We start from the raw sequence: 22,200 nt of genomic DNA, 5'->3' as shown, positions 1-22,200 counted from the left end.
GACAGAAACTAATTAATTAATTAACTAATGACGAATAATTATGGGACACATTATGTTTTGGTGGTTGATATGAAGAAAATGTATGTGGAAATGAACTTTTTTAATCACATATGTCAATTTGGAGCTAGAACTTTTGTGTAATAATGGTTTCGTATATCAGAGAAGAATATGCCCGATCGACACGACATGAAAATGCAGACAAATTGTAGTTAAAATGTTTTTTGTTGGTAATTGAATGTTGAGATTCTCATAGAAATAGGGTTAGTTCAAAGAAGAGTTCAATTTTGACTTAGTTGAGGTCTTGGAGTCGACTTTTCATGCAAAATGTTACTTAAACGATGAAGTTGCTTCCAAAAACGAATCGAATTGTTTTCGTGCTAAGCTTTATATCAATCAATATTGTCTATTTTCCCTAATAGGCAAAGAAACTGCTTTAACTCCTAACAGGCAAACTCTCATGGTACAGAACGACCACCACGGGAAGGTAGCATTGTGGTATATCTGCATCATGAAAGCTGAAAGTTAGAATTCTTAGTGCTGTCTTTGGATCTTTTATTGCAATCATGAAGCGACAGTTGGACGATTAGATACGAAAACTAATGAAAATCATCAAATTGTTCAAGTTGAGCCATATTTTTTGATAGATAGTCATTAAGTAACTTTTATATGACATGATATCTAATTAGTCGTTGTCACTAGCATGTAGCTTTTGTAAGAGATTCAAAATTGGCATCTAACTCGATTAACATCTCTAAAATTCAGCATTAACAATCCCTAAAATCTAAAATTCATAACATTCAGTCATCAAAACTTTAAAAACTCGACACTATACATCCGAAAACTGCCAGTTAATATAATTACACCACAGATTCTCAACGAGATCTCATATCAAAAGAAATAGACATGTGGCGTTCGGATAGAATAAACAAACAATTTTCATTCATCTCATTTTCACATCAACATTAATATATTTATGCTCATTTTCTCTTTTCTTGATATTTTTTTCTCATTTATCGAACATCTACAACAAGAAAAAATTTGTGTTCATATTACATTTTTAGGAACAATTGTATTTATTGCCAGACATTCTCTCGATATGTGTATTCGTTCTTATTATTCGTTAAATACAACACGCTTTTGAGTATGTTTCTTTTATTCATACTGGGAATCTTCAATTATTTAGAGAGCGGGGCAACAACTTGGGAGTTGTTCTGTTGTGATGTCTTAGAATTTTATTGAGGTGAAGGGGTTTGGTTAGGGTTTTCTTGGGGTCTAGCTCAGAGTTGATTCATATTTTTTTATGGAGGTGAGTCGACATGAATTGACTATTTTGTACAATCCGAGTCGACTTTGAACTCAGCCTTGAGGTTTCCCGAAGTCATGAATTCGGCAAATTCTCGAGACCGAGTCCGGGTAGTCTTGATGTCTAAGTCTCGAGAACCCTTAGGGTTGGTGTCTTTGGCAGATTTATCTGTTATATCTGAGGTATACAGTTAACCAATGATTGTTTAACTAGTGAGAATGCAACAGATGCACTTATGACGCGATTGTCAGCTAATTGTCTTCAGACTACAAAGGGAGTCTGTGAGCAGAGTTTTCGCTCAATATGAATTGAATATGGACAAGTAAAAAGTTTCTTCTGCCAAGTCTCGAGCCCATGATCACTTGGTTGGGATCACAATAATTAGGTACCACAGCTCGAAACCATTCCGCCACCGAGCTGCCTCGACTCACTATAGATCCTAGCAAATATCAATTCTAAGTCAACTGTTTCAATAGTGCCAGATCTTACTCCTAAAGTACATAAGTGAGGATCCGAGTCCACGGATTGTTCAGTGACTCAATGTTTTTATTTTGAAGTCTGTCTATTTGCCTTTCCCTAAAGAAAAATCGAATAACATCCAATATAAACATCATTTCTAAACAGACCCCCTTAGAACATTACCATATCATGCATTACCCTAGTGTGTATGTGTGTGTGTCTATGTACGTTATAATTTTTAATGTTTATAGCACTAATATATGTATTTTTAAATATCTCTCACAGTTTGCCGTACTGGCCATAATGATACAATGAAAAGTATTATGACCATTTTCGTTATTTTTTTCGTCTTTTGTTTCTCATGTGTGCATGCTTTAGTAAATTTTAATTAAAACTACATATGTGGCGGTTCTGGAAAAGTATTTTATTTATTCTATTGATAAACTCGGATACTCATTTCGTTTATTTTTATGATTCATTAAAATAATCCAGATGGGCGATGCAACATTATCGAAAATTGAGGAGAAAATCGTATTCAAAAAATCCGATCATCAACAGAATGAGACGAATGTGAATCAAGTGAATACATTAATAAAAAGTGAACCAGTGGATAATGGACTCATTCCAACAGCAATTGTAAAGCCAAAATATCAAAAATTATCATTTGATGAGCGTCAATTGCCTATTCGTGGTTCAACCGAGACAGAATTGTGGAATAATACATCAAATCAATCAACAACAATCACAACAACACCACGTAAAATTCAAAAACATTTACCAAAGAATCCAAAAACATTTTCAAGACAAACTCGTAAAATGGTGAATAAAATGAATAATATTGATACATGTACGGATTATGACGTGACCGATAAGGAAGCAATCAATTCAATCCATCGTAATGGTGAGAAAGACATTGATTGTTGTGTCATGCAAATGCAAAATAGTGTTGCCATTGTACAGCCAATCAAAAAAGTTATTGACATAAACGTTACGGTCGATACGAAAGAAATTGATAGTTCTAAAAATATCGCGATGAGCCAGAAGGTTGAATTTAAAAATCGTAATAGCAGTAAAATGAATACAGCTAATGAAATCGCACCGAAATTTAGCATGAGTGAGTGTGACGTTAAAGATAATAATAATTTAAATGTCGGTAATCGAAAGTATACCGAGCGTGAGAAAATATTTGTGAAAGACGGTAATGACGATAAAAAGGTGCCAATGAAAAATCGAAAGGATATTTCAGGTAAATAAATAAAAGAACCGAAAATGGATTTTTTTTTCTTCTTTTTTTATGGTGAAAGTTTTGGTTTGGTTGTGCGGTGAAATGTTAATTTTTATGGTGAAATAATGAAATATCAATGGTCGTTAATGGCTGTTAATTGCGAACAAAACAAAATTGGTATTTGAAAAGACGTTAAATGGATTGGGGTAAATAATACTTAAAGGGCATAGACTAGAAAGTCAATGTCGAGCTGAAATAAATGGACGGTTCAAGACTTATAATGTGAATTTTTAAAGTTCTAATGAATTACTCAACAATTTTTAAAACATTATCAAAAGTTTAAAATATTAAATCAAAATTTGGAAAAATTGAAATTTTAAGTTTTGAAAAATTGAAACTAAGATTTTTGGAAAATATTAAAATGTGAATAAAAAATAAAATTTTAAAATTGAGAGTTAAAAAAATTAGATTTGAGGAATTAACTTTAAAAAAATAAAATAAATTGAAAAAATCATTTCAAATTTTAATTTTTCAAAATAAGAATCGATTTTTTTTTTCAAAATTTAGGTTTTCAAATTTAACAAAATTTTGATTCTTTAAAATTTTAAATTTAATGCTTTTTAAAATTTTAAATGTTATGTTCGGATTTTAATTTTTGATCAAATTTTTAAAATTTTAAATTCGATGTTTTTCAAAATATTAAAATTTGTATTTTTCAAAATTTAAAGCTTAAAGTTAAGTTTTTCAAAATTATAAATTGTTTGCTTTTCAAATTTCAAGTTTAATATCTTTTAAAATTTAAAGATTTTGCCCAATGTTTTACAAACATTTAAAAAAATTTAAATTTCAAAAATTTTGAAAGGTTTTCAAACTTAAAAAAAAGCTTTACTTTTAAAAAGTCTTTATTCTCACATGTCACTCGACAATTCTTACAAGTTCATTATATTCCACAATAAAAGAATCATTATTTCACTTTAATAGTCTATTAAGTAATAAGAATCTCATTTTTCTTTCATATTTCTCCCCCAAAAGCAATAACCCATAACTTGATAAAAATGAAATAATAAAGCAGACTAAATAATTCAACACAAAAAAATAATAATGTTATTTACAAAGAAAATTTTTTGCAATTACTTTTGATAATATCGTCGCTTAATATGACTATGATGAGTTCATTGAGTTAGAATATTTTAATGATTATGACAACATTAATCATTTTTTTTATGGGATGGAATTTCATATTGTAAATATTTCATTAAATGAATGAAATGAAATGTCGTCTAGTGAAATTGACAAATTGAATGTTTTCACAAAGCTGTTAAAGTGTTGGATTTTAATAAATATGGTTATTTTCAATACTGTGGGTAATTAAGGGTTGTTAAAGATAGAACTGAATAATTAACGATGATTTTGTTGAGTTTATTGATTAATGTTTTGTATGGCTAGACTTGAATGGAACTGAATTGATACCAATTGAATGACAATTTTGGAGTTTTATGAGTCTGTAATTAGAATGATGATCAATGTTATTGACAATTCAGTCTTAAGAGGCTTTTTAGATTGGGGAAACTGAAGTCGAGACATTGACTATTAGTTTTTATTAGGATTCGAGCCTTAACAAAATGCCAAAATTGTCTTAATTTGCAATTTTATTAGTGTTTGACATCTAAAATAAGTTCATATAGATTTATTTCATTTCTGGGCATAACCTATTAATATTCTACTTAAGGAACCATACTATAAGCAGCATACTATAAGAAAACAGCACCTACCGATTGTCAAATCCATGCAAAACATCATAAACCAAAATATCATCCAAAAATATCAATTAAACACAATAAAAAGTCCATAAAACTACAAAAAACAGCCACTTAAAGTCCCATTCAATTTCCACAATGCAGCAATAATAACTTCAATTTTCTCTTCATAACACGAACAAATACCCTACAGGAACATTACTGTTGCTCGTGTAAATAAATGAAAGAAAAATTGCAAAATAACACAATAAACTAAAATTAATAGCCATTGAAAAAGATAAATGGATTCTTATCACGAAGACATGCACCATAGTATATTTTGTCAAGTAATTAATTTCGATCTTTCATTTCCTTTCTCGTTCCACAGACGCATTCGATGTTTATAATATCGAAACAGCGTTACCTGTCATTGACTTGGAAGCAATCGAATCTCATTTAATGGCATCGGCAAAAGAAGAAGAAAAGAAGGTAAGTCAAGTTTAATGTAAAGCATTAATATTATGAGATCATAAATAACTCAATACCTGTCAGTAAGTGAATGGAACCACGAATCTAATGAAATGTCTTACCTTTATATGCAATGAAGTTTAATGATCCAAACTACTTATTTAAATAGGCATAAAAATGTATTATTGTCATGTATTTCTTGATTTTTTTCCCTTTCTACATATCGATTTAAATCATCGATTTAATGGGACATTTGAGACTGTTCCTTCCTCTTATTACAAGGGTTATTCAATAACTTTATAGCTGTTGATGGAAAAGTATTAAATCGATTGACTAAGAAGCTCACAAGTTCAATTTACATAATTGATTGAATTTGCTGTGAGCGTTTGAAGTTTAGATTCTTACCTAATGGAGGGGATGCTCTTGTGCTGATCAAAAGAAAAAAAAAAAATCTTTTTCTATTCATTAAGATTGTTGGGAAAATTGTGAGTGAAAAATAAGAAAAAGTTTTGTGATGAAAGGAAAAATCTTTTGTAAATTGAGAGGTTAATTAGGCAATTAGAGCAAAAAGATGTATTCTTGACAATTTTTGGGTATTAGTCGACAGGCGTGGTTGTACTAATGGTGAAAATTATGATTTGATGGATAAAAGATTGATAAGGATTGAGGAATTTAAATTTAATGAGTTTTGAAAGAATTTTCTTATTCATGAATTGAGGATGGGGAGTTCCTACTCCGATCAGTACATATTACTACCTTAGAGAAACTCTTAATTAGTTACCTCAAACAGCAAAAATCGGCAAATCGATTCAAAGTCCGACACCAGACCGGCATGACTCTGGCATTGTGTCGGATATAATTCGAATCCGGCAACATATCAAAGCCATGTTTGCCAGGTCGATTCACCAATTTGTGTTATTTAGGTCCACTTAGCTTCTTATTATACTTGTCCACTTGACTACTGTGTGAACATCTTTTCAAAACCTTTCCTGGCTACGTCTCTGATGCTCGCTACAAGATTGTTGCCTATTGCGGATTCTAAAACTTATAGGAATCGTACTTTTCAATTTTAAATGAGATAATTTATATTTATTGCTCTTAAACCTTGACTATTCGGTCACTAAGGTCCTTACATCATTATGAGTCAGATTTTATAATAAATATTCTCTTGTTGATATGCTGCAGGCTCACTACAAGTTAATTAAGACAAATTTATCAATTATCTCCAAACTAAATGTTCATTTGCTAAATTTTGAACCAAAATTTTATATTTTAAGGTCAACCAATATCATTTGAGGATAAAACATCAACTTATTATCTCTTAGACAAAAATATATCCATCAGATATCAAAAACTTTATAGTCCAACAATTAAATCCAACAAAAAATATTTACTCAAGTGCTCATAAAACATTTTTCATGTTCTCATTAAATTTATGAAAAAACCAGAAATACCCCAGCACAGCACTCAGCACTCATCGAAAAGTTTTTCAATTTTCCCATCCATCCGCCTCCCTCTAAAAAGTTTAAAGTTCAATTTATCACTGTAAATAATTTATGAATGAATCTGAACAAAAAAAAATCAATTGAGTAGGATTTGTATCGACAGAGAGGAAAAAAAAAAGTCAATCGGAAGGATTTGAATAAAATTACAATAACAGTAAATTTTCCATCACAATTATTCAATGGGAAATTGTACAGCTACAAATGATAAAGTTTTTCAATTTTCCAATTATTTGAGGCGTTCATGAATTACGTTTGTTCGGAAATTGGAGGTTGGAGCATGTTTGGAGCTCATATATGGAGGGATAAGCCTTGTCTACCACAATGCTTGCCCTAGTACTTACCCCAAAGCTTAATCTAGACCTATCAGTGCCTATCATAGTGCTTACCCCAGAGTCTTTCTTAGTTTCTACTCCAATGCTTATCCCAGTGTCTATTTAAGTGCTTATCCCAGTGTCTACTCAAGTAATTATCCCAGTTTTTACCCCAGTGCCTAACTAAACGGTTACCCCAGTGCCTATCCCAGTGCCAATCAAGGTGCCTAAATCAGTGTCTATATCAGTGTCTTTATCAGTATCTACTTCAGTGTTTTTTCCAGTGCCTACCCGAATGCCTATCTCAGTACCTATCCAAGTGCCTATCTCAGTACATACATCAGTGCCTATCTAAGTGCTTATCCCTAAGTGCCTATCACAGTGTTTCCCTGGGACTATTCCTGTGCATATCCCAGTAGTGGACAACCTTTTTTGTACCATTGGACACTTTGAACCTAGAAAAATATTTATTGTACATGTCAAAAATACATCAATGAAATAAATGCGTGTCATGGCACACAGGTTGACCCCTCCACTTCCTCCAACTGACCTACCCCTCCTTAATCAAAGCTCTATGAAGGTCAACTCAACTTTTCATATCATCTCTAATTTGGTCATCAATTAGCGATTGTCCCTTGTTGAATGACAGAAATTTATTTATGTACCAATTTCGTTTCAATTCTGATTGTTGAGAGCGTCTGTTACACAAACATTACCATGACAAAAATGTATAGCAATGATGAAAATGAAATGAGTAAGAATTTGATGAAAGGAAAAACGGAAAGATAATAAAGAAAAATTGCTTTTTTATTCATCATAAAAGTAATAATGAATTCCAATAAACTTGATAAAATGTATGCAAAGTTTACGACTTTTATGCTTCAATTATGTAATTCCTTTACTACATACACACATGTGTGTAGACTGTAGTGTGTATATGGAGGAACTAAAAATATATAAAAAAAAATCAGAAGAGGTTCATAGTTTACCCATTTGTCGTGATTGCTTGTTTTTCATCTACTTTGGTATAAAAAGCACTTCATGTCGAAAAGTTTTTCTATCTTATGCCTCTTCTTCCTTTCTTCAAAAATGTCTTTTTCCTTTTTTATTTTCTTTGTAAAAAGTACAAAGCAGAAATGCTTCCTGTTCAGATGGAAAATATGAATAATGAGATGAAGAAGAAGGTTGATGAAAGGGATGATGAAGTTGAGTTATTGGGGCGCATATCTTACTAATTTATGGTAAATAATATAGATTATATGAAGTCAACATTGAATGTCGTAGACCTCGAACTGATGAATGCTGCAAAAAGCATTTTTCGCTGTAAAATTGAGCCTAAATGAACTTTTACGAAGCCGTCAGGACAACTTTGAGTCTGACAGTTGATAAGATGACGTAGCAATGGTCTTCCTAGGACATCACAGTCGGTGCTTCAACGGTAAGAGACGAAGTGTCCTTGATAGCACCGTGACTACTGATTTCGACCGAATTTTACTGTGATATATGCAATTTGCCGCATTGTATTGTTCGGATCAGTTATTCGAAAGCTTAGTGATTTTCAACATTGCTACTTTTAGCCTATTCTTATGTCCATTTGACGTATTCGACATGTTTCAATGTACTAGATATTCCTAGAAGCTTTTAGATATCCCTAGATGCTTCTAGATATGTATAGATGCCTCTAGATGCCCCTAAATGTCCCCAAATGCCAACCAAGTGATGTTTGCAATAAACTTCCTATAAATCCTTATTTTTATCGACATTCTCTTTTATTTATTGCAATCCATTAGATTTTATCACTTTAAACATCCAAAAAATCTAAAAGTCGATGTATTCCATCTCAACATGCCAAAACTTCTCTCTCACAACAGAAATAAGCTTCCAAAAACTTTTCCATCGCAGAATTTAATTTTAAATCTTTTTCACAATATATGAACGGTTGTAACTACAACGCATATCAAATACAGGAATTGAACAAGTTTCATCAATTTTATAGCTTCATCTTGATTGTTCTTGAAATTGTACATACAGAACAGTATCAAAGCCATTCTAGGATTGTATAATGAAAATTAAATGAGGATATTTTTATCTGTAGCTGAGCTTATTGCCAATGAAACGGAAAAAAGAAAGAAGTATGAGCAAGATAAAATTAATTCCAATTTTTTTTTGTGTCTTCATTTTCCAACATTAGCTTTTCGTCGCCATAGTACAACCATTCATTCGTAGCATCGTAGCCATGCAAATCCTCTAATGTGTAATATGAGCATGAAAAGTCATTTCTATAAGAAAATTTTCATTTATATAAATTCTCGTTCTTGTAGGATTACATGCACTCTACACAGAAAATTGTTTGTTCCTTCTTTTCCATCGTTTGCGGCTTCCAAAAATTTGTTGACAAACAACAACGAAAAAAAATCCAAATTTAATTGAAAAACTTTGTGAATAAAATTTCTAAATGAAAATTGTTCAACTTTTATCGTCAGCAGTTGACTCGACCAGCTAAAGTTGTTTATTCTATATCTTACTTACTTACTGCCTCGGCTGGATTGCAAGAGGACTGATTGTCGCTTGGAGAAAACGTCTAAAGCTGGCTCTATACTTCGAGAACTAGTGCCAATTCGGAATGTAATGGATTTTAGAGTTTTTTGTTTGCATCCAATCCAAGAATCATTTGGTCTTCCTCGAGATCTCTTTCCGAGCGATACAAATGATGCTTAACCTCATTTCCTAATACTAAATTAAAGCAGTCTCCATTTGGAAGCTATATCGACGCCATTTGGTCATATCCCGATCGGCACATATTGACGCCTTACTAACTTATTGGAACCATGCTCCGACTTAGAGGCTCTATAAAATGCCTTCTATATGACTCTTTTGCTGACCGAATCGCAAAACTTGTACAAATTTTGACTTTTGTCATCTAACTGGCATTCCTGCATAATTGTGCTACGCCATGTTGCTACCAATTGGCGAACTTAAAAACGCTCCGTGGTGGAGCTTGAACGTCGCCTTCTTGAATTGTGTCGCTCGGGCTTACTATCCACCAAGTCCGATACTGTAACCCTATCCACTGGGGCTTGCTATCATTCCATATTCACCGAATTAAATTTCTAAGCCAAAAATAACAGTCATATTCCCTCCATTCAAAGTCAAAAAGAGTAGAAAGTCGTAAAAAATGCCAAAAAATTTTTCATCTTCTAAAAATTTTGCGGAAGTACAGAAAGTTTTCTTTTTTTTGTCATATTTAAAAGATTATCACTTGAACATATAAGCATCTGTGAACGTCCTCAAAAAGCATAAGCTCTCTCTTGTGTGCTTTTTTTACAACTCTTGAGCTTTTTATGATTATTGAACAGCCTTTTTTTCTTCCTTTCTTTCATGACTTTTTATTGTGTCTTCTTTGATGACATTCGCCCTTCAAACTTCAAACAATTGAACCTTTTTTCTTTCTATGTGTCTGTCTTTTGTGTTTTATTGGAAAAAATTCTGTTGTTGTTCTAAATTATGACGTTTCCACACGTTATTAATTTTGAATGGATACAAACGTAGAGCAACTACATATGAATGTTTTAGTGTTGTATTGAATGTGGCAGTTCATTTATAACTTGGAATCGTAGAAAAATTAGAGGAACATGGTGGTTTATGGCGAATTTTAATAATTTAGAAGTATTTTAGAGATGAAATGTGAGAAATACATGCTTTAATGCTTCATAAGCATTATCCAGGGCACTCGAGAGACACAAATGAAGAAGGCTTTGCAACAGAGCTTTTAAGTCTCGCTAAACCTTCTTAACTAATACCGAATGGAAACCGTTTCCATGTGAAGAGCAAATTGCGTCCATATGGCTGGCATACCAATTAGTATTAGTAAAAGCGGCCAAGTAGAGCCTTCTTCATTTGTGTCGCTCAGGGCATTATCATAAAATACCTAAAAATCATTGACCTAACATTAAAACATATGGTCAATGGGTATCTTACAGTACCAATGAGCATACTCACTAGGTTATAGATTTCTAACTAATTCAGCCACTTAGAGTTGCTTCATTTTACTCCCCGAGAGGACAAAAATACATTAGAGCTGGACATTAACTTGACATTGCTAGTTTTGTCCACTCAGCCTATTATGACTGACATAATTCCCATTCAATTATATACCAATTATCTGTCCATCTCAAAATGATCTAACGGCACTCAATACAATCATTCTCAAAATACCTGACATAATGATCCCAAGCCTCTACTTCCACATCCTATTCTGTCAACAAAATATATTTCTGCAAGTACTTGAAGTATATTAAATGTGGCAATAACAGCAATTATACGATCGTCATTTGCATTTTTAAATATAAAAATGGCCAATGGTGTTTTTATTACTATTCGCATGAAACTTGAGCATTATTATCAAGATTATGACTATATAGTACTTACAAATTACTCACTTAAATGTATGAAAAAAAGGGGAAGTAAGTATACACTACATATTCATATAAAAATAAGTGTAATTGTCGCAATTTTTCATACGAACTAAGTCAAATAAAAAATGAGGAATGAAGAGAGGTATGAGAAGATGTTAAGGCAGTAAGGGAAAAGTTATGTTTGCAAAAAAAATGAGAATAATCATAAAATTTATTTTCCTTTCGTCGTTATTTAAAGGCAACGATGTAATGCATTTTAGCGTTGAAGAAAATTTTATTGTCGGTGCAAACGCCATAAATAATAATTTTTTTTCTCTTCATCGTTCCTCTATGGCTGGGGCATGTTTATTGAAGTAAAATGGAGAGATCCTTACATAAAATAAATACAAATATAGTTCCACCTTCCGTTCCTTCTTATTATTTTATATTTTCTAAGATGAAGCAAGTGTGAGTGGCTCATAAATTTTTTTTATTCTTACTGTACATATACAGCATAAACAGCAACACATGACTGCTTGCAACAAAGCAATTCCTAAACATTGCATGTGCTATTGCTTGCCTGTATATATTCTCATGTATAATTCTCGTTATGCTCATTCGTTCATTTAAAATGAAACATACATACATAATAAAGTGCTGCTGTGACTTAAGTTTCAATTTTCATCGACTCAATGCGGTAGTTTAGAAGGAGATAGCTTAAAAAAAAATTTTTTTACCTCGTCAGCTTGCTTTAAGAATGGTACGGCAGGGGTGTAGTCAGGAATAAGACTCAGGTGGGGCATAGCGAAGGACTTTATGAATCACTAAAATTAGGGGAGATTTTGAGATTTTTTCATGAAAATCCATAGCAAATGGTAAATTTCTTTCGAAAAAGAAGGAGGGATGGGTTAACCCCTAATTCCCAAATAAACCCCCGGCATGAGGGGTAGAAGGTTGTATGAATCACCAAAATATAAGGGATTTAGGAATTTTTTCACGAAAATCTCTAGTTAATTGAAGAATTTACTTCAAAAAGATAGAGAGATGGGTTAACCTCAAACTCCCCTCTGAGTCCACCCCAGTATACCACCTCCAGTATACGAGGAGCGAGGTTCTCTATGAATCACAAAAAATTTTGGATTTTTTACGAATAACCTTAGAAAATTGATATTACTTCCCAAAAATAAGGAATGATGAGTTAACCCCTAATCCCCCATCCCCTGCATACCCCCCTGCCATACACACTTGCCTTCCTGTCTTCATTCTCATGAATGATTCCGGCACAAACTTTGCTCTTATGCACATTTTGTATATTCAATATTGCTGAAGGGCGTAGATTTTCGGAAAAAAAAGTTGTGTATATATGCAAATTTATGCAGCATATTTTATGTAAAGAGGAGTATTGAGTTGCACAAAAAAAGTGGATTTTAACTTCTGATTGAGTTTGAATCTATATGAACCGTATGCTTTTAATGCATCACTTAAGAGGAATGCAATTAAATTTTATCATATACAAAACGACGATATGTAGTACCTCAAATTGTTATGCTGATCTGAATATGTTCAATGTTGACTTCATTTCAATTTTATTTTTTTTTTACTGAAATCTCGGAATAAATGAATTTTTTATGGAAGTGAATATAAAAGTTTTTTGGGGGTGAAAATCGGAAATATTTTGATTTATTGTATATATTACGATTTTGGTTTTGCTCATAAAATGTTGAGATTTCGAATAAAATCATGGAATAGTTTATGTTTTATATTTTTTATCATGCCGATCTGTGGTAAATATGTGGGAGGAATTGGGGTTTTTGTGATATGAGTTTGTCTGGTCTCAAATAAATAAATTAATGTAAAATTTGTTTCGGAGATGACTGAATAGTTGAAGGAATTAGAATCTGCTAAATTGTTTGAATTCAGCTGAATATACAAGAATTTGCTAAACTGGCCGAATTCAGTTGATTATGTAAGAACTGGTTGAATTGATTAAATTGAGGAATAATCAGTTTAATTTAATAAATTCTGCTGAATAAGTAAGAGTTCGATAGTTGAACTGAATTCAGCGGAATTAGTGAGAAATCCTTAAATGCTATGAATTGACTGAATTCAGTTGACTTAGTTAGAATTCTCTGAACTAACTGAATTCAGTTGAATAAGTAAGAAAATTCTGAATTGACTGAATTCAGCTAAATAAGTAAGATTTCGTTAAAAAGAACGGGGTTCATCTTAATAAGTGTGAATTTACAGATTTTACTCAAATTAAGAATTCACTGAGTTGACTTCTTTAATCAGAATAAGCTAGAATGCGCGGAGTAATCACAATTCAGTGGGTTAAGCAAAAATCCACGAAATTATTGAATTCAGCTAAATTCATTGAAATAATTGAATTTCAGCAAAATAATCGGGAATCCGGAGAACTGACTAAATTCAGCTCAATAAGTTAGAATTCACTTAATAGTCAATTATCCGCTGAACTGAGTGAATCTTGATGAATTAGTGCGAATCCAATGAGTTGATTGAATCCAGCTGAATAACCAAGAATATATACTGAATCCAGCTGAATAAGTAAAAATGCGCTTAATTGACTGAATTCAATCTTATTCCTAATAGCTAATTCTTCCAAACCTTTAACTACACAACAAAATATACTTAACAAATCCATTGGAATCCATTGTACTTAAGATTATTTATTCATAGTAACATATTGTATACATTTTGGATTAAGAATTAATTTTCTCATAGAAAATAATTTCAGTCTCATACTTATCAGATTAAGGATATTCAAATCGTCAATATTTTTGCACAACAATCCAAGAAGCTTACTACATAGCGTCTGACTCAATATATCCATGAAAGATGACTGCATTAAAACTTTTCTTTTGAGATATTTTTCATGATAAGCATTTAATGATGCATCTGACATACAAAAAATGACTTTTGAAGTTTTGCCAAAAAAAAGCGAAAATTCCATTCCGTCTCGTTGACGGCAAAAATAGCAAAAATATTCGATTAGACAAAGCTCATTATACTGATTGTTGCGCTCATGGATATTATAAAAGCTAACAAACGATAATTGAATTTTATTTAAAAACCATGACAGTGTTTTAATTAAGATACTTAATTATAAAGCCTTTATGATGAGCAATCCAATTTGTCATGCTTAATAATGCTTTATTGATGGAATATAATTGCTTAATTTGCTTGATTTTAAATTGTTTGACATACATTATTGATGATACTTTTTTATTGGCGTTGGTTTGTTTGGGAATATGAGCGATTTTTGAAGAAATTTTAGGTCGAGTGCATTATAACGTTCGTAAAAAATTTAAATAGCAATTTTAATGGCAGAAAAGTTTTGAATTTCAATTTTAACGGTCTCAAAAAACTTAAATTCAAGTTTAAAATATCCAAAAATTTTGAATTTAAATTTTAATGTTTAAACTGTATCTAATCAAGGTCTTGTGCTTTGGAACTGTCATTATAAATTTGAATTAAAGTATTAATAGCTGAAAAATTTGAATTCAAATTTAACAGTCAAAATATTTTTAAACAGTCAAAATTCAAAAAAAAATCATTCAAAGTAAAATAAATCCCCAAATGATCATTTTCATATCCAATTATTACCACCTCATTAATCCATTCCTGAATCTGACATCTCTGTCGACAGTTGCACTTTAAAAAATTTAAAACTTACTATTTCAAGTACATCAAAGTGTTATAATAAAGATCAATGACGCTTAAATTAAATAATTTAAATTCATTTTCAGACTGATTTAATTAACGTTGGTACTATATGTACTGTGTACTAAATATTAAAAATTTGCCATCGGGTTGATTTTCAGTTGTTAACTTTTATTTCACTACCAAAAATCACTTTTTTTAAAAAAAAATTGTTTATTAATTAATTATTAAATTAATTAATTCATGTTCAACTGCACAACGTATTTGTGGGAGTAGATTTGACTTTTGTACAGGTGTTTAGCCAAGAGGGAGGGGAGAGGGTAGCTGATGGGAAGGAGAAAGAAGATGGGAAGAGGCATATGGGGGGTCTATGGGGGGGGGGGGGGGGGGTTTATGAATTTTTGTATGGATCCCTAACTTTTTGTAGAATTTTTCAATTTTTCTCTCAAAAAACCAAAAAAAAAATCGAGGAATTTCGACCCCCCAAATCCAACACCTCTTTCTTCCCCTCAATACCCATCTGCTTCTACACATCGATTCATCTGCAACATCAATATGTTGATTTATATACAATATACCGCATGACATTTTGAATAAAACTATTGATTGCTGTCTAGGGGTCAATCGTATATTGTTGCTAATTTTCACATAGGAACGTAGATACACATTCATAAATTAAAGTTTTTATTTGACATTGAAACAATTGTAACTGACAATGATGACTCTCACGTGATAATTATATGAATAATAGATTGCGTTTCATGTTCATTTAGGGCGTTCATTAGCCACAATGTTCCATATTTAGCATACTTGACATAATTAAAAAAGTTACAAGATTTATATAGATGCAGTTGTGCTGTTTGATTTCAAACTGTTGACCCCATAAAAATAGTGAAATTATATCCAGCACGAATAATTTCACTCATAAAAATTCCTTAAGCCACGACAACAGCATGTCGCATGTCAAACAATGTCACAAACATATGGAACACCTGCAATGTGACATTTATTGGATAATCTACATCAACAGTAGTTCATATCACCGGCACCTGTCAAATAGCTGTCCTATACAGTCACACATGCCTTATTTCTGAGAAGTAATGTAGCCCAACGCACACATATCAAGCTCATTTTAATCAAAACTCAACACTTGATATCAAAATTCTCATGAATCAGCAGTTGTATTGGAGATATTGAGATAAGGGTTCAGCCTTCTTTAATCTAAATTTCCATTTTTGATAAGATAAATGTTAAGTTTATTTAATGCAATTTAACATACGACTACTAGTAAAAAATTGTTTTTATGTCAATGTGTTGGCAGTAAATGACAATAACAATTGTTTGGTGCCGGGTAATATATGGAAATTGATGGAATTGTTGAGGTTAGTGATTAAGCTGTTTTTTATGGATTAATTCCATTCAGTTTCTTAATCTAGAGCAAGAATAATGGTTACAAGATCCAAAATTAGATTGTTGAGTATACTTAAGGTATATTGAATAGAATTATCATAGCATCAGGTATTTAATTATCTTATTATGATAATTTGAGGCAGTTTTGAAGTCAGTTTAGCCACAATGGTCTTATTCGGTGGTGGACAACCTGTATTGAGGTCAAAAATTAAGGTGTGTCGCAAAAAAGAAAAGTTAAAGTAACATTCAAAAATAATTTGAAGTTTAACGACATTTTTTTTTTTGAAAATTAACGGTCGTTTTTGAAACAGCTGAACTGTTAGAGCTCTAATTTACTAACTTTACTGACCGTACAAATGAAGTGTGTTTCATGGTCTTTCTCTATAAATTAAATCTGTGAATAATTACAAGTGAACCTACTGTATAGGCTCATATGATGCTTGAAGGGCTCAGCCTTATTAGCTAGAGGCACTGCAATTATTAATCTGTTGTACCATAACCTTGGAAAGGCACATGACGTGAAAAAGTCGGAATATAGTGTCAACAGGTCAGAATTACTCTGGCTTCGAGTCAGATTTGACAATATCCGACTACACGCTATAGTCATGGAGGCTTGAGGACACCATTATCCAAATAATAAGTATATTATACCCGATTGGACAACTTAACAAAATTTTTAGTTAATAAATTGACCCAAGGTCAATTAATGACATATTTTATGAAACATTTCGGAAATATCGAGATATAATTACGTCATGTACCTTTCGAGCAACTAGCACACATCTCTATCCATCAAATACAACCTATTAGCATACCATTCAACAGCCCATACACTCCCCGGGTCAAGATAAATCAAAGCACAAAAGCAACATATTCATTAGATAAGACTGAACAAACAGAGCCGTAAAATCAAAGAAAAAAAGTATCAATATACATACAGAATGTAAAGTCGCACATGCACTACCTATTTATAATACGTTAGAAGCAATTCAAAGTATGTCTCTGTACAGTATAAAAAAATATTCTCACTCATAAAGTAATACGCACACATGCCGATAAACTGTATGTCACGTTTGGCAAATATTTAGCAGTTTATGTTTGTCTGAAGTGCTCTCCGGAAGGGAATTTTTATTGTGTTCTGTGTCCGTGTGTAAATATAGTTTTTATTTATTCAGGAGCTGCTAAAATAATCATCAAGTGCAAACAATTTGAAAATTGCATAACATTTTCATTTCTTTTGTCTATTTATTTATTTATTTGATTTGAATTGCAATTTTTAACTGAGTGGAGTTTGTGGATTTATTCAAGCATTTATGACATGCTGTTAGTTAGTCTATTGAAATCAATATATCTGTTTATTGTGTCTCATACAAACAATTTGAACTATTTTTATCAAGTTAATTTGATTCCACATACTGAGGAGTCATGAAGGTTCTCTCTGTGACTGACAATGTTAATGAGTATCGGATTTTCTCTATACATACATATAGTAATGTTGTCGAACTGCTGTATCGGAAGTTTATTTATAAATTTTTAATAAACCTACAAATCAGATGCCAATAAAACCGATAGAATTATGATATATAAAATTATTTATCGCTAAATTCCATTGAATTTTATCAGCTACTAATACATGTGGAAGCTTTTATTAATTTATTTTTGGGGTGTTTGTAAATGAGGAAATTTATTTTTATTATTTTATTTAGCTTTTTAATGAGATTTTTATTGAATTATGGTTTTGAGAGAGATATTTGATTGACGAAACTGAGCTTTACCATGTCATGAGCATTGCTCGAATCTCTGTCAAATCGTCAAACTTCTATTCAATGATTGAGATATCGGTATTTGGTGGGAATCGAACCTATGTACTCATTAAAGAGTGATACCTTATCTATTGCCTTATCACTCACTCTCAGAGATCTTACTCTCTCTTTGGCAGATTCACCTATATAGGCATTCAATTGAAGTATGTCAAAGGAAAGCACTACGGATAGTTTTAAAGAAAAATTGGTTCAGCAGTAGAAGTGAACTATATAACATAAAAATTCTTCCAGTATCAGTCCTTTGTAATGTAAGCACATGCCTACAAGTATTTAAAATATCAAAAAATCTCCTTAAGTGCAATATTGAAATAGGAAGAGCGAATCAAATACACCTGTATCACACTCGTCATCGTGAAAATTTTGTCGTAAGAAATTGTAACACTGCACTCAGCAATTGTAATTTCTTTATTCGAGGTTTTAATATGTTTAATACACTTCCACAAGAAATTAAACGGTTTAATTCCATTGGAATAATCAAAAATCGGATAAGAGAACATTTTTTTGAACTATATTGTAATGAAAATAATATTAAATAGTAGAGAACTTCACAAATGTAAATTAATTCATAACACAATTGAAAAATTAAATATGAATAAGTCAATAAAACAAAAAAAAAAAAAAATATAGGTACCCCTGTTTCCTATTATCTGAGTCTCTATCAAAGTCAGTGAATTTTAAGGGTTTATTGCAATTTAATAACCTTAATTAAGCTTATCTCTGCTACCAAATCTTCAGTATTTGGTCCTCTCAGTGAAGTAGCTTGAGCGGTCTTGGGAATGTTAAATATATAGACTTCGGAAATGTACACTCGCGTTTCCCAAAGACTCGGTCTCAACAAATTCTTGAGACCGAGTTTGGAAATATAAGGCAATTTTGAGAAGTATTGACAACTCTTGAGATCAAAAGTGGGAATCCTTGGCCTTGACATCGAGAAGCCTTAAGATACACGGCACCAAATATGAGGAGAGTTTTTCGTCGAGTTCTACTCGAACAGCACTGTGTTTAGTCTAAATCCGGCACAATACCATAGTTAAATCGGTCTTAAATCGGATTTTGGATCATTTAACCGACTTGTACTTTTCGAGCTTCATTGCTTTTTCTATTTGTACTTTTTATAGACACAAAAGTAAACAAGCAGTTCTTAAATGACTCAAAAGAACGCATCAAACACTTTTTGAGCTATTAAATCCTCTGAACACTTTCACCGTACAAAATTATTATTTCAGTCAACAGCATTTAAAATCACATTCACTCGATCAAATCAAAAGAACAAATCCCTGATATTAATTTTAATTGATATTTTTTTTTGCACCACCAACACCAATACAAATAATTATTTATTAATTCACAGACATAAAATGCAGCAATGTACTAATCACATTAACTGCAGAATTAAAAGCTATAAATTTGTGTTAACAATTGAACGTGTTTTGATCACTTAATGTTTATTTTGTACATACTGTACTTATTTAAATTAAAACAAATAACAATGCGTGCTGTTGTAATGGTTTTTTAGGGCAACCGATAATGTTCTGTGCAAGCTAATGTCCAAAAACTTAGTTTATAATTCTGTTTTGTTTGTTTTTTGATAGATAATTTTGGATTGTTTCACATAATTTGAGGGTCTGTGATTGTATAATTATTTAATCGTGGCTGCTTTACTGAGAGGTTGATGAACTGTAGAATTTTTGGCATTGACGAAGGATTATAATATCCATCTCAAGTGAACGACCTCAAAACACAAATTGTTAATTAAAATTCAGTGGAAATGAATGAATTTTCCAATTTCCACTTGACATAAAATAACATCCATATAAATGACTTTTAAAGCACAATCAAGAGCTTATTTGTTCTAGACCTCTTTTACAAAATGAGCAGTCATAGCAATAGCAAGCCTTATGAAAAAGTGATTTTCAGCTTTATAAAATAATGAGTCATGGCAAGGCTCAATTCAGTTGATTTTAATTATGTTGTACGTTGCAGAGTTGGGAATTGGTTGATGAAAATCGGCAAGAGCCTGCAGAACGTCATAAATCATTGACAGTCAACAGCGACTGTTGACACATGGCATTAGCCGACACCTTTGGCCGGTGAAAATTTCCACGAGCAGCCGGCTCGAAGCCGTTGTCACATACCCTTCTCCACAGTCGGTGGCCGGTTATACCTTTTATGGGCAACCTGCTGGCGGCCGTTGACACTTGCCATCGTCGACGGCAGTCACCATTACCTGCCGATTGTCGTAGACCAAAAATTGGCCAAAGACAGCCAATATGCCAACTCTGCCTTATTGTTATAAAATGGTACTTGGTGCTGAGTATTGTAAAATGTCATTAATGTAAAATTTACAATATTATTCCATATTTTTCAATGTAAATTTATTCATAATTGAAATGGATATTTCTGCAATCAATATTATCATTTTATTACATTTTAAAACAAAAATAAAGCTTTCAATTTGATTAATTTTCAACCTCTTGTATGAATAATATTTAATTAAGTTTCCATGTTTTTTTGCGATTCGTCAACACATTTTAATTGAATTCGGGATGATGTGATGATGATTGTCTTGCTTGTATTTTTAAATAATGAAGTTTAATGAAATTTATCGGTAGAATTATGCAGTGGGATTTATGAGATGTAGAATTATAGGAATAAATAGTGATTGGAATATTGTTGACATTTTGGTATGATTTAGTTTTGTTGACTTAGAAAACCATATTCCCTCCTTCCTGAATACGCCCTTACCGTTGCATGAAACATTTTGTCTTGTAATCTAATTCCGCTTCCATAAAACTCGATTTTCCAGATCTTCTAATTTCGAACATCATGATGAGTTCTAATTTTTGCCTGGATTGTTGTCAAAAGTGTAGTTTCTTGAAATATTTTTCAATGAACCAGCTTCAATAAGATTCCAATTGGTCCATTTTGCTACAAAATAATCCACATTTAGTAAACTAAAAATAATCGAAACTAGATTAGAACTATATTCAATTTAAGGATATAGAAAAATAGAGCAACTATCATTCAAAATACAGAAAAGTCATAATTTAATGTCAATTATTATAGAATCCATTCCAACTGACATGTTTCTTCATAAATATTCGTGATCAAGAAATTGGAAAAATTGCTTGAAAAAAGGAAAAGGAAGGTCGTTTGCTTAAAACGTTACCCAAAAATATGAATTTTTATATTACATCCCTTTTCTTGTTATCCAGCCCGGTTTGCATTCTTCTGTTTTCTTTGTAAGTATTAGGTTTGGAGATCGTAGATTGTAAACTTTACTATTCATATCCTGATTTTGGGGTAGCCACCCTTCAAGCAGGGTTTGGACACGCTTTTGAATCTATCCCTTTAAGTTCATATCCTGGCACAAAGTTTGGTCGTTAGTGATGCATTTAGTAGCAACAGAAAATACTTCGAGAAGGTATGCACTTGACATTTGGTCAGCTACTGAGTCAGACTTTGGCGTCCTCAATTCCACATTTCATCATTTGTTCAAGCGGAAATAAAATCACATAGTGGAGAGGGCCCCCACTAAAAAGCAGATATTATAAGTGAACGATCCCAAAAGAACAATTTGATTTATAGTCTTACAAACTACAATCTGACCTTTTTACCCTGTTTGTTGTCAAAATTCAGGAATATAAATTCATATGCCTACAAACAAGGAATGAATGTCAAGTGTAAATTATAATAAAATAAATGAAATTTATCACATCATCCTTAAATCCTCATCTTCTTCTTTATTGTATCCCATATAAAAATGTCTTTTTGACATTCATCATGAGTATATGAAAGCATATAAACATGTGAATGTGTGTGATTTCTTACGGGAATAATTTTCCTCGCCATTACTTGCTTTTGTTGACTTGAAATATAAATTCG

At 31.9% G+C, this 22,200-nt stretch overlaps 1 protein-coding gene across 2 annotated transcripts in view; it reads left to right on the top strand.

Annotated features, from left to right (window-relative positions):
- The window catches only part of LOC139090943 (probable serine/threonine-protein kinase DDB_G0282963), a 123,526-nt gene that overhangs the window by 65,582 nt on the left and 35,744 nt on the right, over nt 1-22,200 (top strand). For both annotated transcript variants that reach the window (XM_070640836.1, XM_070640834.1), the window contains exons 5-6: nt 2,255-3,008; nt 5,112-5,212. In XM_070640836.1, coding sequence (XP_070496937.1) covers nt 2,255-3,008; nt 5,112-5,212 — 855 coding nt within the window. The remainder of the gene's footprint in view (nt 1-2,254; nt 3,009-5,111; nt 5,213-22,200) is intronic.

The sequence above is a fragment of the Chironomus tepperi genome, unplaced genomic scaffold (assembly GCF_022539635.2).
Source record: "Chironomus tepperi strain 1889 unplaced genomic scaffold, CSIRO-AGI_Ctep_v1 contig_223, whole genome shotgun sequence".
Classification (NCBI taxonomy): Eukaryota; Metazoa; Arthropoda; class Insecta; order Diptera; family Chironomidae; genus Chironomus; species Chironomus tepperi.
Note: the sequence above shows the minus strand (reverse complement) of the source record. Positions and strands in the feature narration are given on the sequence as shown.